The sequence below is a fragment of the Chiloscyllium plagiosum genome, chromosome 12, assembly GCF_004010195.1.
Source record: "Chiloscyllium plagiosum isolate BGI_BamShark_2017 chromosome 12, ASM401019v2, whole genome shotgun sequence".
NCBI classification, from domain to species: domain Eukaryota; kingdom Metazoa; phylum Chordata; class Chondrichthyes; order Orectolobiformes; family Hemiscylliidae; genus Chiloscyllium; species Chiloscyllium plagiosum.
This window is the reverse complement of record NC_057721.1, coordinates 55,519,572-55,546,870: the sequence shown is the minus strand read 5'-3', so window position 1 is coordinate 55,546,870 and position 27,299 is coordinate 55,519,572. Positions and strand designations below refer to the sequence as shown.

General features: G+C 40.0%; 1 protein-coding gene across 4 annotated transcripts in view; it reads right to left on the bottom strand.

The window, feature by feature from the left end:
- The window catches only part of LOC122555283 (sentrin-specific protease 7-like), a 115,917-nt gene that overhangs the window by 8,809 nt on the left and 79,809 nt on the right, over positions 1-27,299 (bottom strand). For all 4 annotated transcript variants that reach the window (XM_043701123.1, XM_043701120.1, XM_043701124.1 and 1 more), the window contains 6 exons: positions 21,262-21,378; positions 19,499-19,621; positions 16,207-16,299; positions 14,626-14,840; positions 13,878-13,933; positions 11,975-12,030 (listed from right to left, as the gene is read on the bottom strand). In XM_043701123.1, the coding sequence (XP_043557058.1) occupies positions 11,975-12,030; positions 13,878-13,933; positions 14,626-14,840; positions 16,207-16,299; positions 19,499-19,621; positions 21,262-21,378 (660 nt within the window). The remainder of the gene's footprint in view (positions 1-11,974; positions 12,031-13,877; positions 13,934-14,625; positions 14,841-16,206; positions 16,300-19,498; positions 19,622-21,261; positions 21,379-27,299) is intronic.

Sequence of the window (27,299 nt, the reverse complement as noted above, 5' to 3'; positions counted from 1 at the left end):
TTCATTGCCTTTTACTGCAAATTCCATTTTAAACTCTTATGCAGTTTAACAAAAGTTAAAAAAAAAGCTCAATATGTAGCACAGACACAGATAACCCATTTATTGAACAAAAACAGAGAACAAACCAAAAGTAACCGGTAAAATGTAACTTTGCTTCCTGGCATTTTTACTTCAAATATGTTATTATGGATCGTTAATGTTTAAGTAAGAAATCCAAACACCCAGCAATCAACTGGCAGAACAATGCTCTAAAATTTCACATTTTTAAAACAAAAAACAAATTATCTGGCTTATCAAAATCATTTTTTAAAAATTGCTTACAGTTATCAATTACTTATTCTATGAACTCACTTTTACTTGTTACTATCCTCCCAGAATTCTTGAAGGCTCATTCACTTAAAAGGGGACTAACCCAATAGATATGCCATAGTCTTCTGGAATTAATTTTCCCTCAGTGTTCCACGTTTCTGAGGAAGGATTCTTTGGAGGCCCTTCCATTATTATTTTTGGCTACCTGACCTTCCACCCTGGTTCTCACGAACATCAATGCCTCTCCTCCTTTGGGTTGCAGGCAGACACCCAATTGCTTTCTTTCAGTTTCTCACAGTGGCCGAGTCTGCTAATTATTTGCTGTCACAAATCTCTGAGGACCACTGGAGATTTCTTCCACAAGCTGAAAGCCAGAACAGATCTGCCTAATACTTTTACATCATTAAAATATTTGACAGATGGAATATAACGTGGTCAAAATGTGAAGAAATGTTAACTTATACAACTTTTCCTGCGAGGATTGGATACTATTTAAATGGAGAAAGACTGCAGAACTCTATGCTTCAAATGGACTGGGATACCCTGATAAATGAATGTCAAAATTAGTGCGCAGATATGGCAAGAGATTAGAAAGACAAATTAAATCCGGTTGCTTATTACAAAGCAAGTGGAACATAAAAGTAGGGAAGGCTTACTGCAGCTACAGATTGCTCCAGAAACCAGATCTGGAGTATAGTGCAGGCTTAGCCTAACTGGGTTGAAAAAGAAGATAGAGACAGTTCACTCAACTCATTTCTGGAAGTAAGAGCTTTTCTAATGAAAATTAAGATTATACTCTTTGAGCAGTTATCTTTAACAAACATATAAGATCTTGTATGGTACCTAGATAGGGTGGATACTGGAGGAGTTTCTCTGGTTTAGGGTCATGGGGGTGGGGGGGGGGGGGGGCTGTGGGAGTTGGGGAAAGAATCTAAAACTAGGGTACATACATAAAGAATGAGGTTTCTCTTATGAAGGAGCGAATAGATTTGTTTCCCCCCTCTCAGAACGTCATTAAAATATGAAACACTCTTTCCCTAGAAAGCAATGTACGCTGGAACATGACATCTATTTAAGGTCGAGTTTGATAGATTTTTGCTGGATAAGGGAGTCAAAGCTTATATGCCACAGACAGGAAAATAAACATGAGACCATGACCAGATCATCTATGAACATATTGACTGGCGGAGCAGCTTCAAGTGTGGAAAGGCATAGGCCTTCTCCGAAGTTCTACGTTGCTATGAAACACAAATGGAGCTTAAGTTATACGCATGATTTAAACTGGGAATACTATAGTATTTTCTCTCTTAAAAGGCGACATAACTAATTTCCTTAGACTCTTCAAACAGTAAGCTGCAGCATAGAAAAGACCAAAAATCTGCAACCATCTCATTCAGTTCCCAAACTGAATTGCTTGCTTCTCCCAGCAAACAGGTACATTAGTTAAAAGAACTTGCCCCACATCCTTCCTCAGACACCATGCCATGCTCTGGAATTGGCTCAGAGGAATATAAACAAATTACCTACAAAAATTCTGGAAAATACAGCATATCTTATCCTTATTTCAAATTTTCAGCATCCACAGTATTTTCTTTATGTAAAGAAGTCTACCTTTAACTAAACTCTGAATTTGTCACCTACTTAGATTGCTAATGGAGTTTTACAACCCTTTTACCAGACTTCCTAATTCTATTACAAGCTTAAGAGACAGATCACTCATCATTCAAGTGTATTCACTATTCATTCTGTCTTTGCAAGATAAATACATTCAAGTGTAATTAACCCAGGCCTTGATGGAGTTATAACTCTGATTCAAGTACCTTTTTTTTGTAAAACTCTTTCAGCTCCAACCCAAAAGTTATGGCTTTTAGTTTCAGGAATATGTTCCAAAACACAAAGTGGATTTTCACAACAATGTTTATGCAAATATTATTGACCTTGGTAACTTATCAAGTCACCCTGTTAAATGATTTTCAAACCATTAGGCAGTAAACTCAGAGAGCACAGATTCTTTCCTGTCCAATCCCGAAATAGCTACATTTTGCTTTTTTTGTAACAGTTCTGGCAATGTATCCTGCCCAAGAACAGCAGTTGTTTCTTTTGTTTTTTAAAAATAAAATTCAAGTGTTGAAACTAATTGAAATTTTCCATTAATTTTGTTACAAACTCTAGCATTTTAAACTAACACAATAAAAGAATGGTCATATATGTTACCAACAAATTACAATTAAGTAGAGGCTTTAATACAGAAAACAATGTTAGGATCATGAATGAATTGGAGAGAAACATATGTCAAGGTGCTTCTCTCATGTTAGATAGAGATCAGGGAATAAGAAAGTGCTATTGAAATCAAGTTCAGCAAATTGCTCAGTAAATCAAAAGGTCTACTGTGTCACAGTGCTGAAATCTATTCAAAGTCACAAATCACATCCTTAGTTACTGCAAAAGCAGTTATTAACATTTACCTTTTACAACCTGTTTGCATTCTCGGACATGCTGACCCCATCCTCTTCATAGAACATTACAGCGCAGTACAGGCCCTTCGGCCCTCGATGTTCCACTGACCTGTCATATCAATCTGAAGCCTACACTATTCCATGTACGTCCATATGCTTATTAAATGTATTTAAAGTTGGCGATTCTACTACCATAGCAGGCAAAGCATTCCATACCCTTACTACTTTGAGTAAAGAAACTACCTCTGACATCTGTCCTATATATCACCCCTCAATTTAAAGCTCTGCCCCCTCGTGCTCGCCATCACCATTCTTGGAAAAAGGCTCTCCCTGTCCACCCTATCTAACCGTCTGATTATCTTATCTGTCTCTATTAAGTCACCTCTCAACCTTCTTCTCTCCAATGAAAACAGCATCAAGCCCCTCAGCCTTTCCTCGTAAGACCTTCCCTCCATACCAGGCGACATCCTTTCAAAGGCTTCCACATCCTTCTTATAATGCGGTGACCAGAACTGTACACAATACTCCAAGTACGGCCGCAGAGTTTTGTACAGCTGTAGCATAACCTCAAGGTTCCAGAACTTGATCACTCTATTAATAAAAGCTAAAACACTGTATGCCTTCTTAACAACCCTGTCAACCTGGGTGGCAACTTTCAAGGATCTGTGTACCTGGACACCGAGATCTCTCTGCTCATCTACACTACCAAGAATCTTACCATTAGCCCAGTACCTTGCATTCCGGTTACTCCGACCAAAGTGAATCACCTCACATTTGTCCACATTAAACTCCATTTGCCACCTCTCAGCCCAGCTCTGCAACTTAATATATGTCGTTCTGTAACCTACAATATCCTTCATCACTATCACAACTCCACCGACCTTCGTGTCATCTGCAAATTTACTAACCCACCCTTCTACACCCTCATCCAGGCAGTTTATAAAAATGATGAACAGCAGTGGACCCAACACCGACCCTTGTGGTACATCACTGGTAACTGGACTCCACAATGAACATTTCCCATCAACCACCACTCTCTGTCGCCTTTCAGCAAGTCAACTACTGATCCAAACTGCTATATCTCCCATAATCCCATTCCTCCCCATTTTGTATAATAGCCTACTGTGAGGAACCTTATCGAACGCCTTGCTGAAATCCAAATAGACCACATCAACCGGTTTACTCTCATCTACCTGTTTGGTCACCTTCTCAAAAGAACTCTAAGGTTTGTGAGGCACGACCTACCCTTCACAAAACCGTGCTGACTATCCCTAATCAAATTATTCTTTTCTCAATGATTATAAATCCTATCTCTTATAACCTTTTCCAACACTTTACCAACAACTGAAGTAAGGCTCACTGGTCTATAATTACCAGGATTGTCTCTACTCCCCTTCTTGAACAGGGGAACCACATTTGCTATCCTCCAGTCTTCTGGCACTATTCCTGTAGACAATGACAATTTGAAGATCAATGCCAAAGGCTCAGCCATCTCCTCCCTGGCTTCCCAGAGGATCCTGGATAAATCCCATCCAGCCAAGGGGACTTATCTATTTTCACACTCTGCAGGATTTCTAATACCTCTTCCTTGTGAACCTCAATCCCACCTAGTCTAGTAGCCAGTATCTCAGTATTCTCCTTGACAACATTGTCGTTTTCTAGAGTGAATACTGTCGAAAAATATTCATTTAGTGCTACCCCTATGTCCTCTGACTCCACACACAATTTCCCACTACTATCCTTGATTGGCCCAAATCTTACTCATATCATTCTTTTATTTCTTAAATACCTACAGAAAGCCTTAGGGTTTACCCTGATCCTATCCGCCAATAACTTCTCATGTCTTCTTCTGGCTCTTCTGAGCTCTCTCTTTAGGTCTTTCCTGGCTACCTTGTAACCCTCAAGCGCCCTAACTGAGCCTTCACATCTCATCCTAACATAAGCCGCCTTCTTCTTCCTCTTGACCAGAGATTCCACTTCCTTCGTAAACCACGGCTCCCGCGCTCTACAGCTTCCTCCCTGCCTGACAGGTACATACTTATCTAGAACACACAGGAGCTTTTCCTTGAATAGGCTCCACATTTCTAATGTGCCCATTCCCTGCAGTTTCCTTCCCCATCCTATGCTTCCTAAATCTTGCCTAATCGCATCGTAATTGCCTTTCCCCCAGCTGTAACTCTTGCCCAGTGGTATATACCTATCCCTTTCTATCACTAAAGTAAACATAATAGAATTGTGATCGCTATCACCAAAGTGCTCACCTACGTCCAAGTCTGACACCTGGCTGGGCTCATTACCCAGTACCAAATCTAATGTAGCTTCACCCCTTGTTGGCCTGTCTACATACTGTCAGAAAGCCCTCCTGTACACACTGGACAAAAACTGACCCATCTATAGTACTCATACTATAGTGTTCCCAGTCAATATTTGGAAAGTTGAAGTCCCCCATGACAACTACCCTGTCTCTCTCACTCCTATCGAGAATCATCTTTGCTATCCTTTCCTCTACATCTCGAACTATTCAGAGGCCCATAGAAAACTCCCAACAGGGTGACCTCTCCTTTCCTGTTTCTAACCTTAGCCCATACTATCTCAGTTGACGAGTCCCCAAACATCCTTTCTACAACTGTAATACTGTCCTTGACCAACAATGCCACATCTCCCCCTCTTTTACCATCTTCTCTGTTCTTACTGAAACATCTAAATCCTGGAACCTACAACAACCATTCCTGTCCCTGCTCTAACCATGTCTCCAAAATGGCCACAACATCGAAGTCCCAGGTACCAACCCATGTTGCAAGTTCACCCACCTTATTTCAGATGCTCCTGGTGTTGAAGTAGACACACTTCAAACCAACTTCTTGCTTGCCGGTGCCATCTTGCGTCCCTGAAACTTTATTTTGGACTTCCCTACTCTCTACCTTTTCTATTCTCGAACTACAATTTTGGTTCCCATCCCCCTGCTGGATTAGTTTAAACCCACCCCAATAGCCTTAGCAAATTTCACCCCCAGGATATTGGTACCCCTCTGGTTCAGATGAAGACTATCCTGCTTGTAGAGGTCCCATCTACCCCAGAAAGAGCCCCAATTATCCAAGAATCCAAAACCCTCCCTCCTGCACCATCCCTGTAGCCACATGTTCAACTCCTCTCTCTCCCTATTCCTTGCCTCAGTAGCACATGGCACGGGCAACAAACCAGAGACAACAACTCTGTTCGTCCTAGCTCTAAGCTTCCATCCCTGAATTTCTGCCTTAAATCCCCATCTCTCTTCCTACCTATGTCGTTGGTGCCGATGTGGACAACGACTTGGGGCTGTTCCCCCTCCTCCTTAACACGATCAGAGACATCATGAACCCTGGCACTTGGGAGGCAACACACCAACCGTGAGTCTCTCTTGTCCCCACAGAACCTTCTATCTTCCCCCTAAATATGGAGTCCCCAATGACTACTGCTCTGCTCCACTTCCCCTTTCCCTTCTGAGCAGCAGGGACAGACTCTATGCCAGAGCCCTGTACCCCACTGCTTTCCCCTGGCAAGTTCCCCCAACAGTATCCAAAATGGTATACTTATTGTTGAGGGGAATGGCCACAGGGGATCCCTGCACTGCCTGCCGGTTCTCTTTCCGTCCCCTCCTCCTCTTCCTCGAATGTCTCTCCTCCAGAGAATCAAATGCAATGACATCTAAACCTGTGGTCTCTTCTACCCCAGGATCTATCCTTGGCATCTTCCTGTTTTTCTCAACCAGATGCTGCTCATCATCAAAATCATCCGAAAACACTAGGTTCCACATGCACACCAATAAATCCAAGTCTATATGTCACCACATCTCTTAATCCCTCGATTGCCTCCCAAGTATCACACCACTTGTACAATATTTAATATGAAACGAGCAGCAATTTCCTCCATCAAAATACTGAGAAGAACAAAGTGACTGTCATCGGCCACTGCTATAAACATCAGTTCCTACCCACCTACTCCAATACTCTTCCCAACAAATATCTGTAAATCATCCAGATTATTAGCAACATTCATGCCATACTTGGCTTTGAGACGTACCATCAGCTATAAAACTATGCCATCATTAAGACTGCACAACTTTCATATCCAAAAGACTGCTAGACCTGACCCTGCTTAACTACTGTTAAAACCTTAATTCATGCCTTTGGTACCTTTAGACATGGCTATAGACTAGCCAATACACTTGTCTGAATTCCCACCTTCCACAAACTTAAACTTATCCAAATCTGTGCAGCCCATTCCCTAACTCATATCTTTTACTCAACTTGCAATCCTATACAGTACATGCACAATGAGAAAGACAAATAGTATGTTAGCTTTTATCACAAAATGGATTATAGTATTAGAGAAAGAATCCTAATATAATTCTACAGGACATTGGTGGGGTGAGTCTCGGTATACTCTGTGGAGTTTTAGTCTGCTTACCAAAAATGATGTATTTGCTCCAGAGGGAGTGCAATGAAGATTTACTGAGCCAATTCTCAGGATTAGGGCATTGTGCAATGTGGAGAGAGTACATAACCTTCATTGTCTTTGACCTGGTTATCTAATTTAAACATGAAATTCTTTAGGGTGTTGACAGGACAATAGGCAATCTAGAATATGAGGTTCTCGTCTCTGAATAATGGATTGATGATTTACAAGAGCTTAGGATAAATGGCTACACTGAAAGAATTGTGAATCTTGAAATTCTCTACCCTCGTGAGCTGTGGATGTTCTGTTATTGAATATTCTCCAGGCACAGAAAGACAGATTTTTTTTGTATACCAAGATATTAAATGATATGGGAACTGGGTGGAAAGGAAGGAGTCAATGTAAAAAGATCAGCCATTATCCTAACAAAGTCCTTATGAAGAGTTTCAGCCCAAAATGTTGACTTTCCTGCTCCTCGGATGCTGTGACCTGCTACGCTCTTCCAGCTTCACATCAATTAATTCTGACTTCCAGCATGTGCAGTCCTTACTGTCTCCTCCGAGTTACTGAATACAGCAAGCCCGAAGGGCCGTATGACTGACTCCAGCCCTCATTATATTCTTGTAACATTGTTTGATAATGCTTCTTGGAAGTACCTAGGAGCACTTACAAAATTAAATATTCTAGACATTCTCTGAACATGGAAGTGGCTGGAAATACCAGTATTTAGGAATGAGTCATTTTATTGTCACATGTATTTTACAGCGAGAAATTAAAAAAAGCTTTTCCACTGGTCACTATGATCTGAGCCATTTTGAATAGTTTTAAGAATAAGAAAAAAATTGAAAGGTTTAGCTTAAGACAGTCCACCAGTCCTAAGCCAGCTCATCATCAATGATGTCCGCACTGCAATCCTCTCCATTGCCTCACCGGAAACACTGGACCCAACCAATGTTGAAGTCACCACTCCCCAGGGATGATCTTTCGCCACTCGCTAATTCTCCACCACCATCTCGATGCAGTCTATGCTGGACCCACCAATGTCAGTCACAATCCTTGCTGCTGGGTGTATCTTGACATCATCATGATGCTATTCTGCCATAGCTTTGCCGTCACCAGCACTGAACTCGACCAATGACTAAGTCGCTGTTCCTCAGATGCCATCTTTTTCTGCTGGGCTTACTTGACTTCTGATTCCGATGACAGGTCCCGTGCTCACACCAGGAAAGTAAGTAAAGGCTCTCTTGTTGCTGCCATGAGCCCATGCTGGGATCCCTCACTGCTACTGATCTGTCCAAACTCAGGACAGAGGTAAGTAAAGAAAAAGAGGAGAGAGAGAAAAAAAAAAGAAAAGCAGTTGAAGTGGAGGAGCCCTGGCTCATGAGCCCTATTCCACCGTCATCTTGCTCCACGACCCATTCCTAATTGCCCTGAAAAAGACAGCACGAATTTTCATCTTGAACTGCTCTAGTCTGTGTGATTATATGTAACATTTGAGAAACTTGTAACCCATTTTAGAGTGAGATTAGGAATCAACCAAGTTGCTTGAGATTGGAGTCATGTATTCAAACTTGGTAAAGTCAGCAACTTGCATTCCTTATAAGTTATTAAATAACCGCTCTAACCCTCTCCATTTTGTTAAATGGAGAACTGCTAGTACGACACAAATCATAACATTTCTCTGTCCTTTCACTTTCTCTAGCCTTTGTTTAGTTGCAGAACTCTGTTACTGAACTTGCAGACAAGCGTGCTGTGCTAAGCTGTTGTTTGGCACAATTACTTCTACCTGGCCGAGGACGAACCCAACTCTCGGGCATCTCTTCCTCACTACTGAACACCAACTTATTGCTGTCTAAATGAAATGAAGTAAATTCATAAGAAACCAGAAAGCATTGCTGCATGGTCTCCAATTTGCATCTTTCCAATTGCACACATCCCACTTCTATTTCCTTCAAAAGATCCACAAAAGATCCACAAAAAGGATTCCCTTGGTAAAACCACTGAGCAACTTTGTTCTCACCCCACAGAATGAATTTGTTCCCAACTTGACTAGATTTTTCTTTCTTATTCAGTCTCTTCTCACCTGCATTCATTAACTTTTTAAATTCATTTGTGGGATTGGGTGTCACTGGCTGGTCAGCATTTATTGCCAGTCCTCAGTTGGCCTTCAAATGGTGGTGGTGAGCTGCCTTCTTAAACCAGTCCAGCTGCTGTGAGTTGACCCACAATGCCTTTAGGAAGGGAATTCCAGGACTTTGACCCAGCAACAGTGAAGAAATGGTGATGTATTTCCAAGTCAAAATGCTGAGTAGCTTGGAGGCACTTGAAGGTAGTGTGTTTCCATGTATCTGCCATCCTTGACTTTCTAGATGGAAGTGGTCACGGGTTTGGAAGGTGCTGTCTGAGGATCTTTGGTGAATTTCTGCAGTGCACCTTGTAGACAGTAGACACTGCTGTTATTGAGTGTTGGTGGTGGAGGAAGTGGATGCTTGTGGATGTAGTGCCAATCAAGTGGGCTGCTTTGTTCTGGATGGTGTCAAGCTTGAGTGTCACGGACTCTTCTAATGCTCTCACCACTCATTTCAAGTTATTCTGATATTCTCGCTCCAACTACCTGCTTTTCACAATAAAAATTCAATCCCTCCACATCCCCCTTCCCAGAAGAACAGTGTTAAGATTTTCTCCTTCCTACATTTTTTTTAAGGTCCTCGTGTGGAATCGAGGGACATCTGGAGGATATTTTGCTTTTGACCTTGCTCCACCATTAAATATGATCCTCTATCTTAATACCATATTCCCTTTACTGCTCCATACCACTTGATGCCTTAAATTTAAAGACTTACGAGCGTCCACTCAGTTAAAAATATTTTTAGACTACAAGAGCAAAGATGTTTTACTACAATAATACATTTGCAGTTCTGGTAAACACACCATAGGAAAGATGTGATGGCACTGAAGGGGGTGCAAAGGAGATTCACCAGGATGTTGCCTGGGTACAGCATTTCAGCTATAGAGGATTGATAAACTCAAGTTGTTTTCTTTGGAGCAAATAAGGTTGGGGGGTGCTGATAGAGATGTATAAGATTATGAATGTCATGGATAGGATGAATAGAAAAAGCATGTGTTCTCCTTAGACAATGGGTCAATAACAAGGGTGTATAGTTTTAATGTGGAAGCCGGGAGGTAAAGGGGGATTTGAGGAGTATCTTTTTTCACCCAGAATTTCTCTGGAGGTCTGAACTGCATTGCCTGGATACGTAGTTGAAGAGGGAAACCTCAACTTTTTAAAAAGTACAGGGATGATCAGTTCAAGTGTCATATCATTCAAGGCTATGGGTCTAGTATGGGAAAATGGAACTAGTTGTAGGCCCCCAAAAAGGCCTCTTTGCAACTGTATGATTCTTATGAACAGAGTTAGACCACACTTCAGGATCACCCTGTATATTCTTGCCATAGAGAGAATGCAGTCAGAAGTTCACTGGACAGTTTCCTGCGATGAGGGAATTATTCACCAAGGAGAGGTTAAGTAGACTAGGCCGGCATTCCTGAGGGTTCAGACAAATTACCCTTTACTCTAATTGAAACTGACAAAATTCTTCGAGACTCCTGGAAAGCTAAATGCTGAGGAGGCGTTTACTTTGACCTGGAAAACCAGAACAAGGTGTTATGACTGAAGAGATAGGCCATTTCGGTCCGACAGGTGGAAGAAGTTCTTCACCCAAAGAGTTGTGAATCTTTCGAATTCTTTACACCAGCAAGCTGTGGATGCATAGATTACAGATATATCAAAACCCAGATCAAGAGATTTTTTGGGGGTATTAAAGAATATGAACATCATTTCCTCTAAGCTGCAAGGCCACATGCTCACACAACCCTCTTTCTAGTGTTCTGCACATGGCAATCAATGTCAGCATACTGATCGTGGCATTGACTTCTGGTTCTGAAAGTCACTGTCATGCACTGGTCCAGGAAGCCTGCGCAGCTGGGAAGAAAAATTAGAAAGAATGCTGGCTATGAGAACAGTCTGAAAGATAGAATTGAAGTAGACGATCAGCTATGATCAGATCGACTAGAGCAGCAACTCTCAAGGGCAGATTTTTGTTTACATTCATTTGATTATCTCCATAACCTTCTGGACTCACCATAAAGTTCACCTGCTTGTGAAGATAACCTCTATCCTCATTTTTTCAGATGGCAGCTGTTGATGAGTCTGCTATTCTCATTTCCATTTCAACAACAACTCTCATTCTTCACCTTTTACACTTCCTCTAGACTACTTTTTGTTATGTGCCCCACTACAAATTTTGGTGAAAACACAAGCCATTAGCAGCTATGAAAGTGCGATGCAACTCACCATCCTTATGAAATCAGAACTAATATACCAAGTATCATTGTTTGACACTGGCTTCTGAAAATAAAACATAAACTAAATTCTAAGAAAATAAGTGTGAGAAAAGGAGAAGACAGGATGCCAGGAGAATGACAGAGCAAGAAAAACAAAATCAAAGTAAGGAAGAAAAATGGTAAATGAGAAAATAAAGGAAAGGAAAGGAGGGAAGAAAGCATTTGATTTTTTCATTGTGAGAGAAAGAAGGGTGGAACACACAGCAGACACTGCCTGAGTCGTATTTATTTCTGGAGTCATACATGGGCACATTAAAGAAGCCATTCCTAATTACTTCCAAAATGAAAAAAATCAACTTTGTAACAATGGTTAGAATCAAAACATGTTAAAAATACTTAAATTAGCAAATTATAGTGTCAATGTTACTTACTGTTTGAGTATCCTTCTTTTTTGTTGGCATAGGTTGATGGGGGCCTTTATACATCCCTGTAAGAAATTAAATGTGATCTTAAATAAAACTAAATTCCAACTCCACTGATGAATCAACTGGTAAATGCAGATGTAAAATGACTCAAAGTTTCAATCTCAGTATATGCAAAATTAACTAATTTCAACCAAGAAGCTAAGTAATTAGGAGAAGGTCAGAACTAGACGGAAAAAGCAATGCAAAAGCTGGTATTTACATTGCAATTGTTTTTGAGCTTTGATTTTAACATTCACCTTAAAAATTATTATTGTAAATAATGCTGGAACTTACCACTTAGATACAATTTCAAACATTCACCTCACAGAAATCTGTAGTCTTTTGTATAATAAATCCAAAATTTACATATCATCTGTTCCATCAAAGATTAAACATCTACAAACGCTTCCAAGCAAAACTTCTGAGCTTGTCTTCACTGTGTGCGTGGATCACATTATCCTAGTCACTATATTAAGTAAATGTGCTCTGGATTAAACATTTCCTTAAATCACTTTTATACCTAGGATGCCTCTAACATCTTCAATTCATTCACCTTTCATTGCTGAAGTTTCCAGTCTTTGAGACTGTCGGACTGGGAGTAGATTGGTACCCTGTAGGACAGGGGGCAGACTGGCACCCTGTGGGACTGGGAGCAGATTTGTAACCCTCCTTTGGTGGTGCCAAGCTTCACACTCATGACTTGTACCTTGTAGATGATGGACAGGCTTTGGAGATTCGTAACGTGAGTTACTCGCCACAGTATTCCTAGCTCCTGATCTGCTCTTGGAAACATTGCATTTAAGAGGAGAGTCCAGTTGAGTTTGTGATCAACATTAAGCTGAAGGCTTTAGCAGTCGTAACACCACTGAATGACAAGAGGTGGTGGTTAGATTTTCTCTTATTGGAAATCGTCATTGCCTGGCACTTGTTTGATGTGAACATTACTTGCCATTTGTCAACCCAATCCTGGATATTTGCAAATAAGAGTCATGGAGTTATACATCATGGAAACAGACCCTTTGGTCCAACTCACCTGCCCTGACTAGATATCCTAAACTGACCTAGTCCCATTTGCCAGCATTTGGCCCATTTCCCTCTCAACCACTCTTATTCACATACAACATTCAAAAGGCATCTGGATGGGTAATTGTACCAGCCTCCACCACCACCTCTAACTCCATAAACACACCATCCTCTGCATGAAAAGGTTGCCCTTCATCCAGAGTAAATTTTGCACCTTTGCCACCTTCAGTGCTTCCACCAAGTGTTGTTCAACATGGAGGAGTACAGATTCACCAGTTCAGAGAGGATGGTACTTGGTAACCAGTCAATTTCCTTGCCCATTTTTAACCTGAAGCCATGATATTTCATGAGGTCCAGACTCATGCACAAACCTCCTGGACAACTCCCTCACGATTGTGTACCAAGATGCTGCCATCTCTGCTGGGTCTGTCTTGTCAACAGGACAGGATACATCAGGAATGGTGATGGTATGTATGGGATATTAGCTGTAAGGTATGATTCCATGAGTATGACTATGTCAGGCTGTTGCTTGGCTAGTCTGAGACAGATCTTCCAATTTTGGCACTACCCTCAAAATGTTAGTAAGGACTACTTTGCTGGGTCGATAGAGTTATTTCTACTGCTGTCTTTTCTGACACATGCATCGATGCCATGTTATCCATACAGTTTCATTTCTTTGTTGAGATTCATTGCAATTGGGACAAGTGAGTGGCTTGCTAGGCAATTTCAGAGGGCAGTTGAGAGTCAACCACATTGCTGTGGCTCTCGAGTCACACTTGGATCAGACCAGGTGAGCATGGCAGATGCCCTGTTATTAAGAATATAAGCTAATTATTGTATTATTTACCTGCATCCTTGTGCTGGACACTGAAGTTATGGAAGGAACACTGCTACAGTCTATATCTGCAAGAGAACAAAATGTAATCTTAACCATCACAATGCATGCATTCTATTTGCTAATTCATATCAATCACAGTAATTTGGATTGATATGTTCATTAAAGATCATTGCATTGAGTGAATAATTGCACATCTGCTCAAAACTACTAGGTAACACCTGGAGATCAGGAAATCACAATAAATAAAAATATCATTTGTATTTTTCATTTTTGGGACATCAAAACTTCTAAGGTTGCTGGCACTTACTAGCAATCCCTGCTGGCCCAAAATGGCAGTATTAGAGTTGTCATTTGTAACAGAGGTAGTGAAACATATCTAAACCACATTTTTAACATCCTTAAAATGTTAACACTGAGACATCAGAAAGTTAAAGCTTGAAGAATTCTTACAATATTCATCTTATCCATTGGTTACATTGTTTAGGTTTGATTTCTTTAGGAAAAAGTGAGGAGTTCTGAGGCTTTGGTGAAATTAATTTGTTACATTTGGATCTTAAGTAACTTATTACTTGATTGCATAAAATCAAACATTACAAAATCTCAAAGAAAGCTGACTTTATCCTTCAAGATCATCTTTTAAGCCTACAATTTTATATAGCAATCGTGCTGTGAGGAAGTACTGTTTTTAAAAAAAGTCCTGAAATGATAGTTGCTTAATACATAGGAATATATATCCAGTTAAAAGGCAAGAGCTTACTTGTTGAATCCTGTGACAGTGAATTCAGAGTGGTATTCCCATTAGATTCATCAGATGATGACTCTTGTTCTTTACTTGTTTTTTCTTCACTATGTAAGTGTGTGGAAGATGGATTTAGAAGTAATTTGCTTGCCTTTGTTTCAGTGGTAACATCAGTTTCATAAACTATTTTGTCTAACGCAGGAAAACAAATAACAGCAAGATACCAATGTGACCTGCAAACAAATGTGTCATTAAAAAAGTTAACAGGTATGAACTTTGTGATTGTTCAGAGTCCAAAGTTACCATTTGTTTACTTTATAGAGCTCCCTGCAGTCTTTAGTGCGGTAGAGATGTACAGCATAGGAAGAGAACCTTTGGTCCAACTTGTCCATGCTGACCAGATATCCTAAATGTATCCACCCCGATTTGCCAACATTTGGCTCATATCCCTCTAAATCCTTCCTATTCATATACCTATTCAGATTCTTTTTAAATGTTGAGATTGTACCAGCTTCCACCATTTTTTCTGGCAGCTCATTACATTCTTGCAACACCCTGTTTGTGAAAAGGTTGCCCCTTAGGTCTCTTTTAAATCTTTCCCCTGTCAACATAAACTATGCAGTCTAGTTTTGGACTCCTCCACCCCAGGAAAAAAAGACCTTGCCTATTTACCCTATCCATGCCCTCATGATTTTGTAAATCTCTATAAGGTCACCTCTCAGTCTCCGACACTCCAGGGCAAATAACCCCAGCGTATTCAGCCTCTCCTGAAAGCTCAAACCCTCCAACCCTAGCAACATTCTTGTAAATCTTTTCTGAACCCTTTCAAGTTTCACAACTTCCTTCCTATAGCAGGGAGATCAGAATTGCCTGACCAGTGTCCTGTACAGCAGCAATATGACCTCCCAACTCCTATACCCAAATGCTCTAACCAATAAAGGCAAGCATACCAAATGCCTTCTGCACTATTCTAAGACTTCACTTTCAATGCATTATCAACCTGCACTCCAAGGTCTCTTCGCTGAGCAACACTCCCCAGGACCTTAAGTGTACACGTCCTGCTCTGATTTGCCTTCCAAAGTGCAGCTGCTCACATTTGCTCAAATTAAATTTCATCTGCCACCCCTCAGCCAATTGGCCTATCTAATCATGATACCATTGTACTCTGAGGTAACCTTCTTTGCTGTCCACTACACCTCTAATTTTGGTGTCATCTGCAAACTTATTAACCGTACCGCCTTATGTACTTTGGATCTGGTCAAAGTATCAGTTTTACCCTTGGGCTCAACTGAAGATAATATGCTGCAAATATTTCTTAAGCACAGCAAATGTTTAGTGTTGCTTCTCTGCGTATTAGGTAGCCTCCAGCCTACCATTTGAAACAGTGAAATGAACATATGACTAATCTTAATAAATCATTTCTACCATGAATGGTTTCAATTGCTTTAAACAGCTCATAGAATAACCACATTATAAGTTAGAATTTGTCGATTAGCAAACTTAGCCTCAATTTAGCCAGGTTTCATGTTCTATGTAAATAAATGGCTTTAACTTATCCCAGTAGAACCATGTGCAATAGATTAAGCAAAGAACACTTACTCTTCATTAACAGGGACAAATATAAAATCCTTTGTAAAGATATCTACATGTCGTGTCCATGTTCTCACGCGCTGGTGTCTCTTATGCTGTATTCTACAAGGGCAATATATGTATTTTTAATCAAAGTTGGTAAATGAGTGCAAATCAGCAACCAAATAAACACTGCACTCAAAAGAAAACAATAGATTAACAATTCATCTTTTAAATATGCCCAGTTAATTACAGGTATTCTTAAAACAAAAAAGAAAATCAGCTTATTGGTATTAACATAAGTCACAGAACCACAATTTTGAGAAATAATATTTTCTTAAAATGAACAAAATGAAAACATTGGAGTTTTAAACAAAGCACTTAATAGCCTTTGCGAACAGCTAAAACAAGGATTCAGGAGAAGGAGCTGTCTAAATTGATGAGTAGAAGACGGTAAATTAGAAGTTAGAAACATTTAAAAAAACAATTGAAAATGCTCAAAAATCCATTCCACTGGAAAACAAAAAGTTCAACAAGAAAGATCCATTAATTCCTTACTAAAAAGGAGTTTAAAAATGCAATAGATTAAAGGAAGGCTTATAACATTACAAGAAACTGCAATAATCTTACTAGCAATCAATTTAAAATCAATGCTCGCTGTTCATTGAACTAACTGCTCTGGTAAATAAGCCCAATTTCCAACCACTCAATCTAGGTCTCTCAAAATGTTTTACATTTCAATCAAATTTCCCCTCAGCACTGACTAAGCAAACATGAGCTCAATGACTTTCTGTTGGGGTACTGCCAGGGCCACTCAGATTCTGGCGTCATTGTAATATTAGTTCAACACGGACACAATAACTGAATTCCCAAAGGTGAGATGATAATGACTAGCCTTGACATGAAGGGCCCATTTGACAAAGTGATTTCATCCCTCCACTTTATACTCCTCTCACCTTTCAGTAGTATTGTGAACCACTGGCTTGATGGTAGCAGAACAAACTCGGACATTTGCTGTAAAGTATGCTTTGATGAGTCTGACTGTACTGTTGCTTGACTAATTTGTAGACGAGCTCTCTCAATTTTGACATAGCTCACCAGACATTTGTGAAAATGATTTTGCAGGGTTAACTGCCTTTATTATCATTTCAATGCCTTGGTCAATGTAAGGTTGTTCATTCAGTTTTATTCTCCTTCAACTTTTCTACAGTGGTTTGACTCAAATGCACAGCTTGTTAGGCTATTTCAGAGGCAGTCAAGAATCAATTACATTGGCGAGTTTTAAAAAGATTTGTAGCTCAGGTTGAGGTTCTGGATGTAGGTTTGCTTGCTGAGCTGGAAGGTTCGGTTTCAGACGTTTTGTCACCATACTAGGTAACATCCTCAGTGAGCCTCTGAATGTTGCACTGATGGTGTAGCCTGCTTTCTATTTATACGTTTGAGTTTCCTAGGGTCGGCGATGTCATTTCCTGTTCTTTTTCTCAGAGGGTGGTAAATGGGATCCAAGTCAATGTGTTTGTCGATAGAGTTCTGGTTGGAATGCCATGCTTCTAGGAATTGTCATGCATGTCTCTGCTTGGCTTGGCCAAGGATGGATTTGTTGTCCCAGTCGAAGTGGTGTCCTTCCTCATCTGTAGGTAAATATACTATTGAGAACGGGTCATGTCATTTTGTGGCTAGTTGATGTTCATGTACCCTGGTGGCTAGTTTTCTGCCTGTTTGTCCAATGTAGCGTTTGTTGCAGTTCTTACAAGGTATTTTGTAAATTACATTAGTTTTGCTTGTTGTCTGTATAGGGTCTTTCAAGTTCACTGACTGCTGTTTTAGTGTGTTGGTGGGTTTGTGGGCTACCATGATGCCAAAGTGGTCTGAGTAGTCTGACAGTCATTTCCGAGATGTCTTTGATGAAGGGGAGAGTGGCTAGGGTTTCTGGATATGTTTCATCTGCTTGTTTGAGTTTGTTGCTCAGAAATTGATGGACTGTGTACATTGGGTACATGTTCTTTTTGAACAGACTGTATAGGTGACTTTCATCTGCTCTGCGTAGTTCCTCTGTGCTGCAGTGTGTGTTGGCTCATTGGAATAATGTTCTAACGCAGCTTCGTTTGTGAATGTTGGGACGATTGCTTCTGTAGTTCAATATTTGGTCAGTATGTGTTGTTTTCCTGTAAACGCTGCTTTGAAGTTCCCCATTGGCTGTTTGCTGTACTGCGACAAACTATCATTCCGAGAGGTCGCAGTAGAGCAAACAGCTAATGGGGAACTTCAAAGCAGCATCTACCACTCACCCCTACATCAAAGACATCTCAGAAATGACTGCCAGTCTACCCAGACCCTTTGGCATCATGGTAGCCCACAAACCCACCAACACACTAAAATAGCAGCTAATAAACTTGAAAGATCCTATACAGACAAGCAAAACTAATGTCATTTACAAAACACCTTGCAAGAACTGTAACAAACACTACATTGCACAAACAGGCAGAAAACTAGCCACAAAACAACATGATCCACTCTCACTAGTATCCTTACCTACTGATGAGGAAGGACACCATTTTGATTGGGACAACACATCCATTCTAGGCCAAGCCAAAAAGGGACACACACGAGAATTCCTAGAAGCATGGCATTCCAATCGAAACTCTATCTTGGATCCCATTTACCACCCCCGAGAAAAAGAACCAGAAATGACATCACCATAGGAAATGATGTTACTACAGGAAATGACATCACAGACCCTAGGAAACTTAAATATATAAATAGAAAGCAGTCTACACCACCACTGCTTCATTCAGAGGCTCAATGAGGATGTTACCTAGTATGGTGACAAAACATCTGAAACCGAACCTTCCAGCTCAGCGAGCAAACATACATCCAGAACATCAATTACACTGGTTTAAACCTGAAGTCATGTCTCATCCAGACTAGGTCAGGCTGGCAGATTTCCTTCTCTGAAGCTTTTAAACCCCAAACTTATTTATTTACTTTAAATTAACCTAGCTGCTTTGCTGACATATGAACTGGTGTCTTTGATGCATGAGTCCAATTCCTGATCCAATAACGCCATGACTGTGTTCCCTGCTCCAAAATAAATAACTTAAAACTGTACTGAATTATCAGCCTTTGGACAATGAAAATAGGTGATGTTTCCTGGCTGCTAATCTTGGCGAATGCAGCATGTTCACTTCAAATTGCTGGACAAAACCTAGAAACAGCAGCATTAAAAATAGTTCTACATCATGAGAAACACAGCAACAGGAAAGCAAACAGTTCACTAAGGACCAGAAATATAATCCATTTGACTTGTAGAAAATTTGCTTACGAAAGGTTAGTTGCTTCCTCTGATCCAGCATTATCCTTTCGGGTTAGACGTCGATAAAAGAAGCTACTAAAAATGTGAGTGCGCTCAGCAAGTTCTTTGGGTGCTTTCTCTAGTAAAAGATACCTTAGATAAAATAAACAACACTAGTTAATATAAAACTTTACAAAGAACTTTATTCAATGCATAGCCAATGCTTTTTTCTTTGAAACAACTCAATAAAGCATGAATTATTCAGTTAAAATTATTAGACTAATCCTTGGTTTACACTATGCATAAAAAAGGCTCACTCACTGATACTATTAGTTACACAGCAAAGTAAAAACACAATTTCCATAACTAATTGGTTTGGGAAATTTGTTCTCAATGCAAAGATGCTGCTTCTAATATTTCCGGATTCTGCCAGTGGATCAAACATTTTTGCCACATTTCCCTCTAGGTTGTCTGTTCCCTCATTAAAAATGGGATTCTTTTAGAAATTATTGAACTGTTGTGAGTTTTTTTTTACACTTCATTTATATTGTAAAGTCCTTGAAAAAGTTAAATTTAGCTGAAGGAAGTGTAATTTGATCTTTAAAGGTGTAATAAGTTGCAATTGCAGCTGAACAACCTTTTTCCTACAAAATAAATGTGTGTATTTGTGCAATGGCAACTGCCTCAGTGAGAAAAAAAATCAATTTTTTAAAAACAAACTTCATATTTAAGGTATTCAACCTCCATTTAATTCAATTTTTATTTTTGTTCATAGAAAATTATAATGTGTATTTGGCAAAAGCATTTGTTAATTTGTGATTTGCACTGTGAGAATTCTTTAGTTCGATTAGCTATTTAATCTGCTTGATTATATCGCTGTTGTAGAATGCTAGAATATACTTATAGCTGATGCCAGAATGAAATTTATCTAGCAGTGGTGAAACCCATACCACAGAACTCACTAGACGTTTGTGGCTAGTTTTTTTCTTGGTCAACCACCTAACGAAGAGACACCTCAAAAGTTAGTGCTTCCAAATAAACTTGTTGGACTATAACCTGGTGTTGTGCGATTTTTAACTGTATCCACCCCAGTCCAACACCGACAGCTCCAAACCATTCTTGGTCAAAGGCAGACAGCAGGTCTTCACTAACAGCAAAATCTAGCAAAAGAAATTTATTAGCCTGTGTCTGCAACTGATAAACATTACATTCACTGAATTTGGAAGCTTCTGTTGGCTGTGATAACAAGAAACAGTTATGGAGACAACAAGTCAGGCTTTGCACCAACTGAGTTGAGTCAGGTTTTTAACTCCATATTCTCTCGACTTTTCATAACATATTTCTCAATCATGTCTTTGTGTCCTCAAGTCCATTGATAATATTCTCTGCAAAATCCTACCTGGTAACTTATTTCATAAAAACAACTAATCTTTGAATGAAGATGTGCTATCTTACTCAATTTTAACTTGTAACTCCTGACATTTGATCTGCCATGAGAACAGTCAACCAATTCAAATCTGCCATTTTAAGATTTGATAATCTTGAAAACCTTAAATTCCTTCCAAAGAGGAAAATGCACTGGAAGCAGATTTCAACATAGAAAAGGGGCATTCAGGTTCATATTTGGGACAATTTATGAATATGCTGTTAATACTCTTTGTGAATATCCAAACAAGAACAACTGTTATGATTGCTGAATCAACCTTCTCAAAATTACCACTGGCTGCTTCACCTCCAATATTTTTACAGTACAATATTAAAGGACTGCAATAAAAAAAGACCTAAATACTTACTTTAAATAGAAATCAATGATAACATCATTGAGAAACTCTCCCTCTTCCAAACATTCTAGGTCTTCAGTAGTAACTGCAAGCCCCCCTTTAGTTGGAGGAGGGGGGAATACTATTATTCTGTATGAGAAGAAACACATTAAAATTACTGCTTTTTTGAAATAAAAATAAAGCCGATAACCAGAATAAAATCTGGTTATATCAATGTTCACTTGTCATATATAGGAATAAATAACATGGCAGCAAACATATGAGAATGGAATACATTTAGCAAAGAATATTAATTTTAATTTATTCATTTTTATCTGAGCCTCTGGGTATTTACAATTTATACACCAGATAAAGCTAGGAATCTAATCTAATCTAATCTAATCTAATCTAATTTCATGAATTATATATTTTGCCTAATATTAGTAAATCAAACAACATTAAATTTAGTTGTATTAAAAACATACATGCAGATCTACACCCTGATGGTCAAGATCAAATTTGCATTTACATCTTACAGAATCACAGGATTTTACAATATGGAAGGCCAAACCACTGTGTCTGCACTGGCTGCCAAAAGACTACCCAACCAGTCCCCTTCTCCAGCCCTTGAAATTCATCACTTTGAAATATAAATATATATCCAGTTCTCTTGAAACCTCCAATGGAATCCACTTCTACCACTCTCCAAGGCATTCCAAATCCGAACAACATTGTGAAAAAGATTCTCTTCATTCACTCCTAGCTCAATTGCTGAATTGTGACCCCTAGTTACTGACTTGAGTGGAAACAGAAACAAAAACAGAACTTGCTGGAAAAAACTCTGCTTTCTCTCTCCAGATGCTGCCAGACCTGTTGAGTTAACATTTAAAGTCCAGTGACCCGTCATTAGAACTGATGGAGCTAGGAAAGGTTGGTATATATGCTGGAGATGTGGGGAAAGGTGTGAGAGCAGCAGTTGGACAAGATAAAGAACAAAGAAAATTTACAACCCAGGAACAGGACCTTTGGCCCTCCGGGCCTGAGCTGATCCAAATCTACTGTCTAAACCTGTTGGTCAATTCCTAAGCACCTGTATCCCTCTGCTCCCCACCTACTAATTCATCTGTCTAAACACATCTTAAATGAAGCTACCGTGCTTGCCTCTACCAACTCTGCTGGCAATGCATTCCAGACGTCCACCACCCTCTGTGTGAAGTGCTTGCCGCGTGTATCCCCCTTAAATTTTCCACCTCTCATCTTGAAAGCGTGACCTCTCGTTATTGAATCCTTCACCCTGGGTAAAAGCTTGTCTCTATCCACCCTGTCTCTATCCACCCTGTCAATACCCTTCATGATTTTGTAAACCTCAATCAGATGTTCTTCCATCTTGCACAGAGCTTTGCTGGAGCACAATAGCAAGCCCAAGATAGAGTTGTTAGTCAGGGAACAAGGTGGTGTGTTGAAGTGACAGGTAACCAGAAGCTCAGGGTCATTTTTGCGGACAGATCGTAGGTGTCCAGCAAAGCGGCCACCCTATCTGCATTTCATCTCCCCAGTATATAGCAGACAACATTGTGAACCGCAAATACAGTAGACTATACTGAGTGAAGTGCAGATGGAAGCAGAATATCCTTCTTTACCTTGTTAAAATTATTCATAATTTGAACACTTCAATAAGATCACTTATTAATCTTCTATGCTTCAAGGAGAATAAGGCAAATTTCTTTCATCTTTCTTTGTATCTAAAATCCCACAATCCTGGTATCATTCTAGCAAATCTCATTTGCACTCTCTCCAAGGTTTTAATATTGTTCCTTAAATAAGGCGCCCAGAACGGAACACAATACTCCAAATGTGGTTGACCAATGATTCATATAGGTGTAGCATCACTTCCTTGCTTTTATACTCAAGGCCTTTATTTTTAAACCCAAGGATCCTGCAGGCAGCCTTAACAATTATTTAAATTTGCCTGGCATCCTTCAAAGAATTATACACATGAACTTTGAGGTCCCTCTGCTCCTGTACTCCCTTCAAAGTTGTACCATTATCCCTGTATTGTCTAAGTTTCTTCTACCAAAATATCTAACCTCACGTTTCTATGCATTAAAATTCATCTGTCAGGCATCTGCCCATTTGGCCAACTTGTCAATGTCCCTCTGAAGTCACTTAGCATCATCCTCACAATTCACCATTCTCCCTAGCTTAGTATTGCCTGCAAATCTGGAGATTTTGTCCTCAACACCTATTTCAAAGTTGTTTCTATAAATAAGAAAAGGCAAGGGTCCCAACACCAATCCCTTGGGAACACAATTTTCAACTTGCCTCCAGTCAGAAACACTCCCCTCATCTACACTTACCCTCTGTTTCCTTTCTTTTAGGCAACTTTTAATCCAAGCTGCTAAGGATCTATCAATCCCAAACACTTTACTTTTCTAACCAACCTGTCACATGGCACAGTATCATCCACAGCCTGTGTCACTTTCTCAAAGAAATCAAATTTGGCAAACTTGACCTACCCTCGACAAAGCCATGTTGATTGACTAGTATTAACTTATGTTTCTCTAGGTATATATTTACCTTAACCTGCATTATGGCCTCTGTCAGTTTTCCCACTACTGACAGGTCCATAATTTCCTGGGTTATACACGGCCCCTTTCTTAAACAACAGTATCACATTTGCAATCTTCCATTCCTCAGGACTAATCTTGTGTACAGAGAGGCCTGGAAAATTTCTGTCAACGGCTCCGCAATTTGCTCCTTTACCTCTCTCAAGCAGCAATCTAGGATGCTTCCCATCCGGGCCTGGCGACTTCTCTACCTGGAATGCTGTCAGCCTTTTTAGCAGCTCTTCTTTATCTCTATACTGCTCAGTTGCTCAACACTCACATTTTCAACCACATTGTCACCATTTTCTAATTTGGTAAAGACAGAAGCAAAGTATTTATTTAGTATCTGTATCATATGCGTTGCTTTAGTGAGCAGCTTACCCTGTTTGCCAAATGGGCCGAATGCTATCCTTCACTAATCTTTTAATAGTAAGACGTTTAAAGAACATTTTACTATTTGTTTTCAGCGCAACCTGCCATCCTTTCTTTATGCTTCCTCTTATTCTTCCTTATTCCAGCCTTAGCCTCTCTCCTGCATTTGAGACACTCTTCCTGATTTCTAGTGCTATCACTCTTCTGGTATGCACCATATATAGAGTTCTACAGAACCCTACGATTAGTACCAAGAATTAAAACTGATGGAAACTAAGCTATTTTGCTCCTCTAACTAACTCTATAACATTATTTAAATGTTACCACAAGGAAGAGTGTTGGGTCCACTGTTTTTCATCATTGATTATAGAATGATTTGGATGTGAATTTAGTTAGTAAATTTGCAGATGACAACAACATTAGTGAAGAAGTTTGTCTCAGACTTGATCCATTGAGCTGAGGAGTGGCAGGTGGAGCTTAGTTTAGAAAAATGTGAGGTGTGCGTTTTGGTGAAACAAATCAGGGCAGGACTTATACAATTAATGGTAGGGCCCTGGGGAGTGTTGCTGAATAAAGAGGGTGCAGGTGCACAGTTCTTTGAAAGTGGAGTCACACGTAGACATGGTGGCGAAGCTGGCTTTTGATCAGTGCATTGAATGTAGGAGTTGGGAGCTATTGCATCTATACAGGATTTTGGTTAGTCCAATTTTGGAATTAGATTAGATTAGATTACAGTGTGGAAACAGGCCCTTTGGCCCAACAAGTCCACACCGACCCAACGAAGCGCAACCCATCCATACCCCTACATTTACCCCTTACCTAACACTATGGGCAATTTAGCATGGCCAATTCACCTGACCCTGCACATCTTTGGACTGTGGGAGGAAACCGGAGCACCCGGAGGAAACCCACGCAGACACGGGGAGAACGTGCAAACTCCACACAGTCAGTCGCCTGAGGCGGGAATTGAACCCAGGTCTCTGGCGCTGTGAGGCAGCAGTGCTAACCACTGGGCCACCGTGCCACCCACAATACTGATTCAAGTCTGTGAAACTTGAGAGGGTGCAGAAAAGACTTAAGGATTTTGCCACGATTGGAGGGTTTGAGCTATAGGGAGATGCTGAATAGGCTTTTTTTCCCTTTTTCCCCTGGAACATCAGAGACTGAGGGGTGCCCTTACAGAAGTTTATAAAATCATGAGGGACATGGAAAGGGTGAATAGCCACGGTCTTTTTTCCAGGATAGGGGAGTCCAAAACGAGGGGGCATAGATTTAAATGGGACCTGAGGGGCAACTTTTTCATGCAGAAGGTGATGTGTGTTAATGGAACAAGCTGCCAGACGTGGTGGAGGAGGCAGGTACAATTATAACATTTAAAAGCTATTTGAATGGGTCTCTGAGTTGGAGGGGTTTAGAGGAATATGGGCCAAATGCTGGCAAAAGGGTATCTGGTCAGGGTATCTGGTCAGCAAAGAAGAGTTGGATTGGGTCTGTTTCTGTACTGTCTCCAACTTCTTTCTTATTTTCTTATCAATATCCTTAGTTGGCCAGGATACACCAGCTTTGGATACCTCATATTTATTTCTTATGGGTAAATACCGAGCTTGCACCTTGTTAATCACTTGAAATTCTCCCATTCTTTATCCACTGTTTTATCCACAAATGCATTTCCAACCAACCAATCAATCACCTACTCCAGTTTAACTTTTAAACTTCTAATATGTATCCTTTTCTAATCTGGAATCTTAATCCTTGACTGATCTTTATCTTTTACCAACTTAACATAATTCTCAATATTATGAGTGTTATTTCACAAATGCTGCCCCACAGGGCTGGAAATGTTTTGTTCTAGAAGTTCTTCTGTATTTGTTGTAGGAATATCTCAACTTCTGTGTGCTACACTCCACATTTTCCAGTCCACCCTAAGGTAATTTAAATCACCAACTATCATAATCCTGTTTTTCCCCAGATTTCCACAAATGCCTGCAAATGCTCTCTAATTCCTCCCCACTATTTGAAGTTCTGTAATAAATACCCAACAAGGTCACTGCTCTTTTTCTGTTTCTCACCTTCAACCACATAGATTGGAATTCAAGAACTACATCTTGTTCAAGGGCAACAATTTGATCAAGACTACTATCCTGCCTCATAACTCAGAATGTCAAGTATTCAGTCCTATTCTGGCTTGAGCCAAGTTTCTATCGACGCTACAATGTCACATTCCCCTGAGCACTTCCTGCTTCATCTGCTTCAACTTTCTCAATTTTGTTCACTATATCTCCAAATATTTACAGACATGCAATTTAACCCTTCTTGCCTATTGGAAGTGGACCAGCTCTTTGTTCGCTATCAATACTCAAGCCTTCCCTCAGTCCTTTTTCCCCATTCCTCATTTTCTCTTTGCCCTCTCTAGTATTTCCAAAACTTCCAAAAATTAGTCAACCTAGCCTTATCATCTTCTCTACCATTAGGAAATACTGGGCTCATAGCTGGGGTTATCCACAAGATTAAAGAATATAGGTCAGGTTATAAACTCAAATTTCCCAAGGTCTGAGAGCAGAGCCAAAAACATAATAAGTTGATGGCCCTGTACAACAGAAAATACTCAGACCAGCACAGCTGTACAGAAATTTCAACCTTGTATAAAAACCTCTATATTGTGAGCATTAAAATTGCTTACAATTTATCGAAAACATTTTCAAAACATGCCACTTTAAAAAACTAAATCATTCAGAAGTACTTCTTAGTAGAGTCAGTCTTTGCAAGAAATATAGAATTCAACAGTTCATATTCACTTGAAACCCAATCCTGCACCAGCAGAAATGCTTGGTCATGTGAAAGTGACAAAGGTGAGATATAACATTAACAAATGTGACTCAAATTAACTTGTCCCGAGTAGAATCATAGAATCCCTACAGTGTGGAAACAGGCCCTTCGGCCCAAGAGGTCCACACTGACCTTCCGAAGAGTATCCCACTCGGACCCATTCCCCTGCTCTATTATTCTATACTTACCCCTGACTAATGCAACTAACCTAAACATCCCTGAACACTATGGGCGATTTAGCACAACCAATTCACTTAATCTGCACAT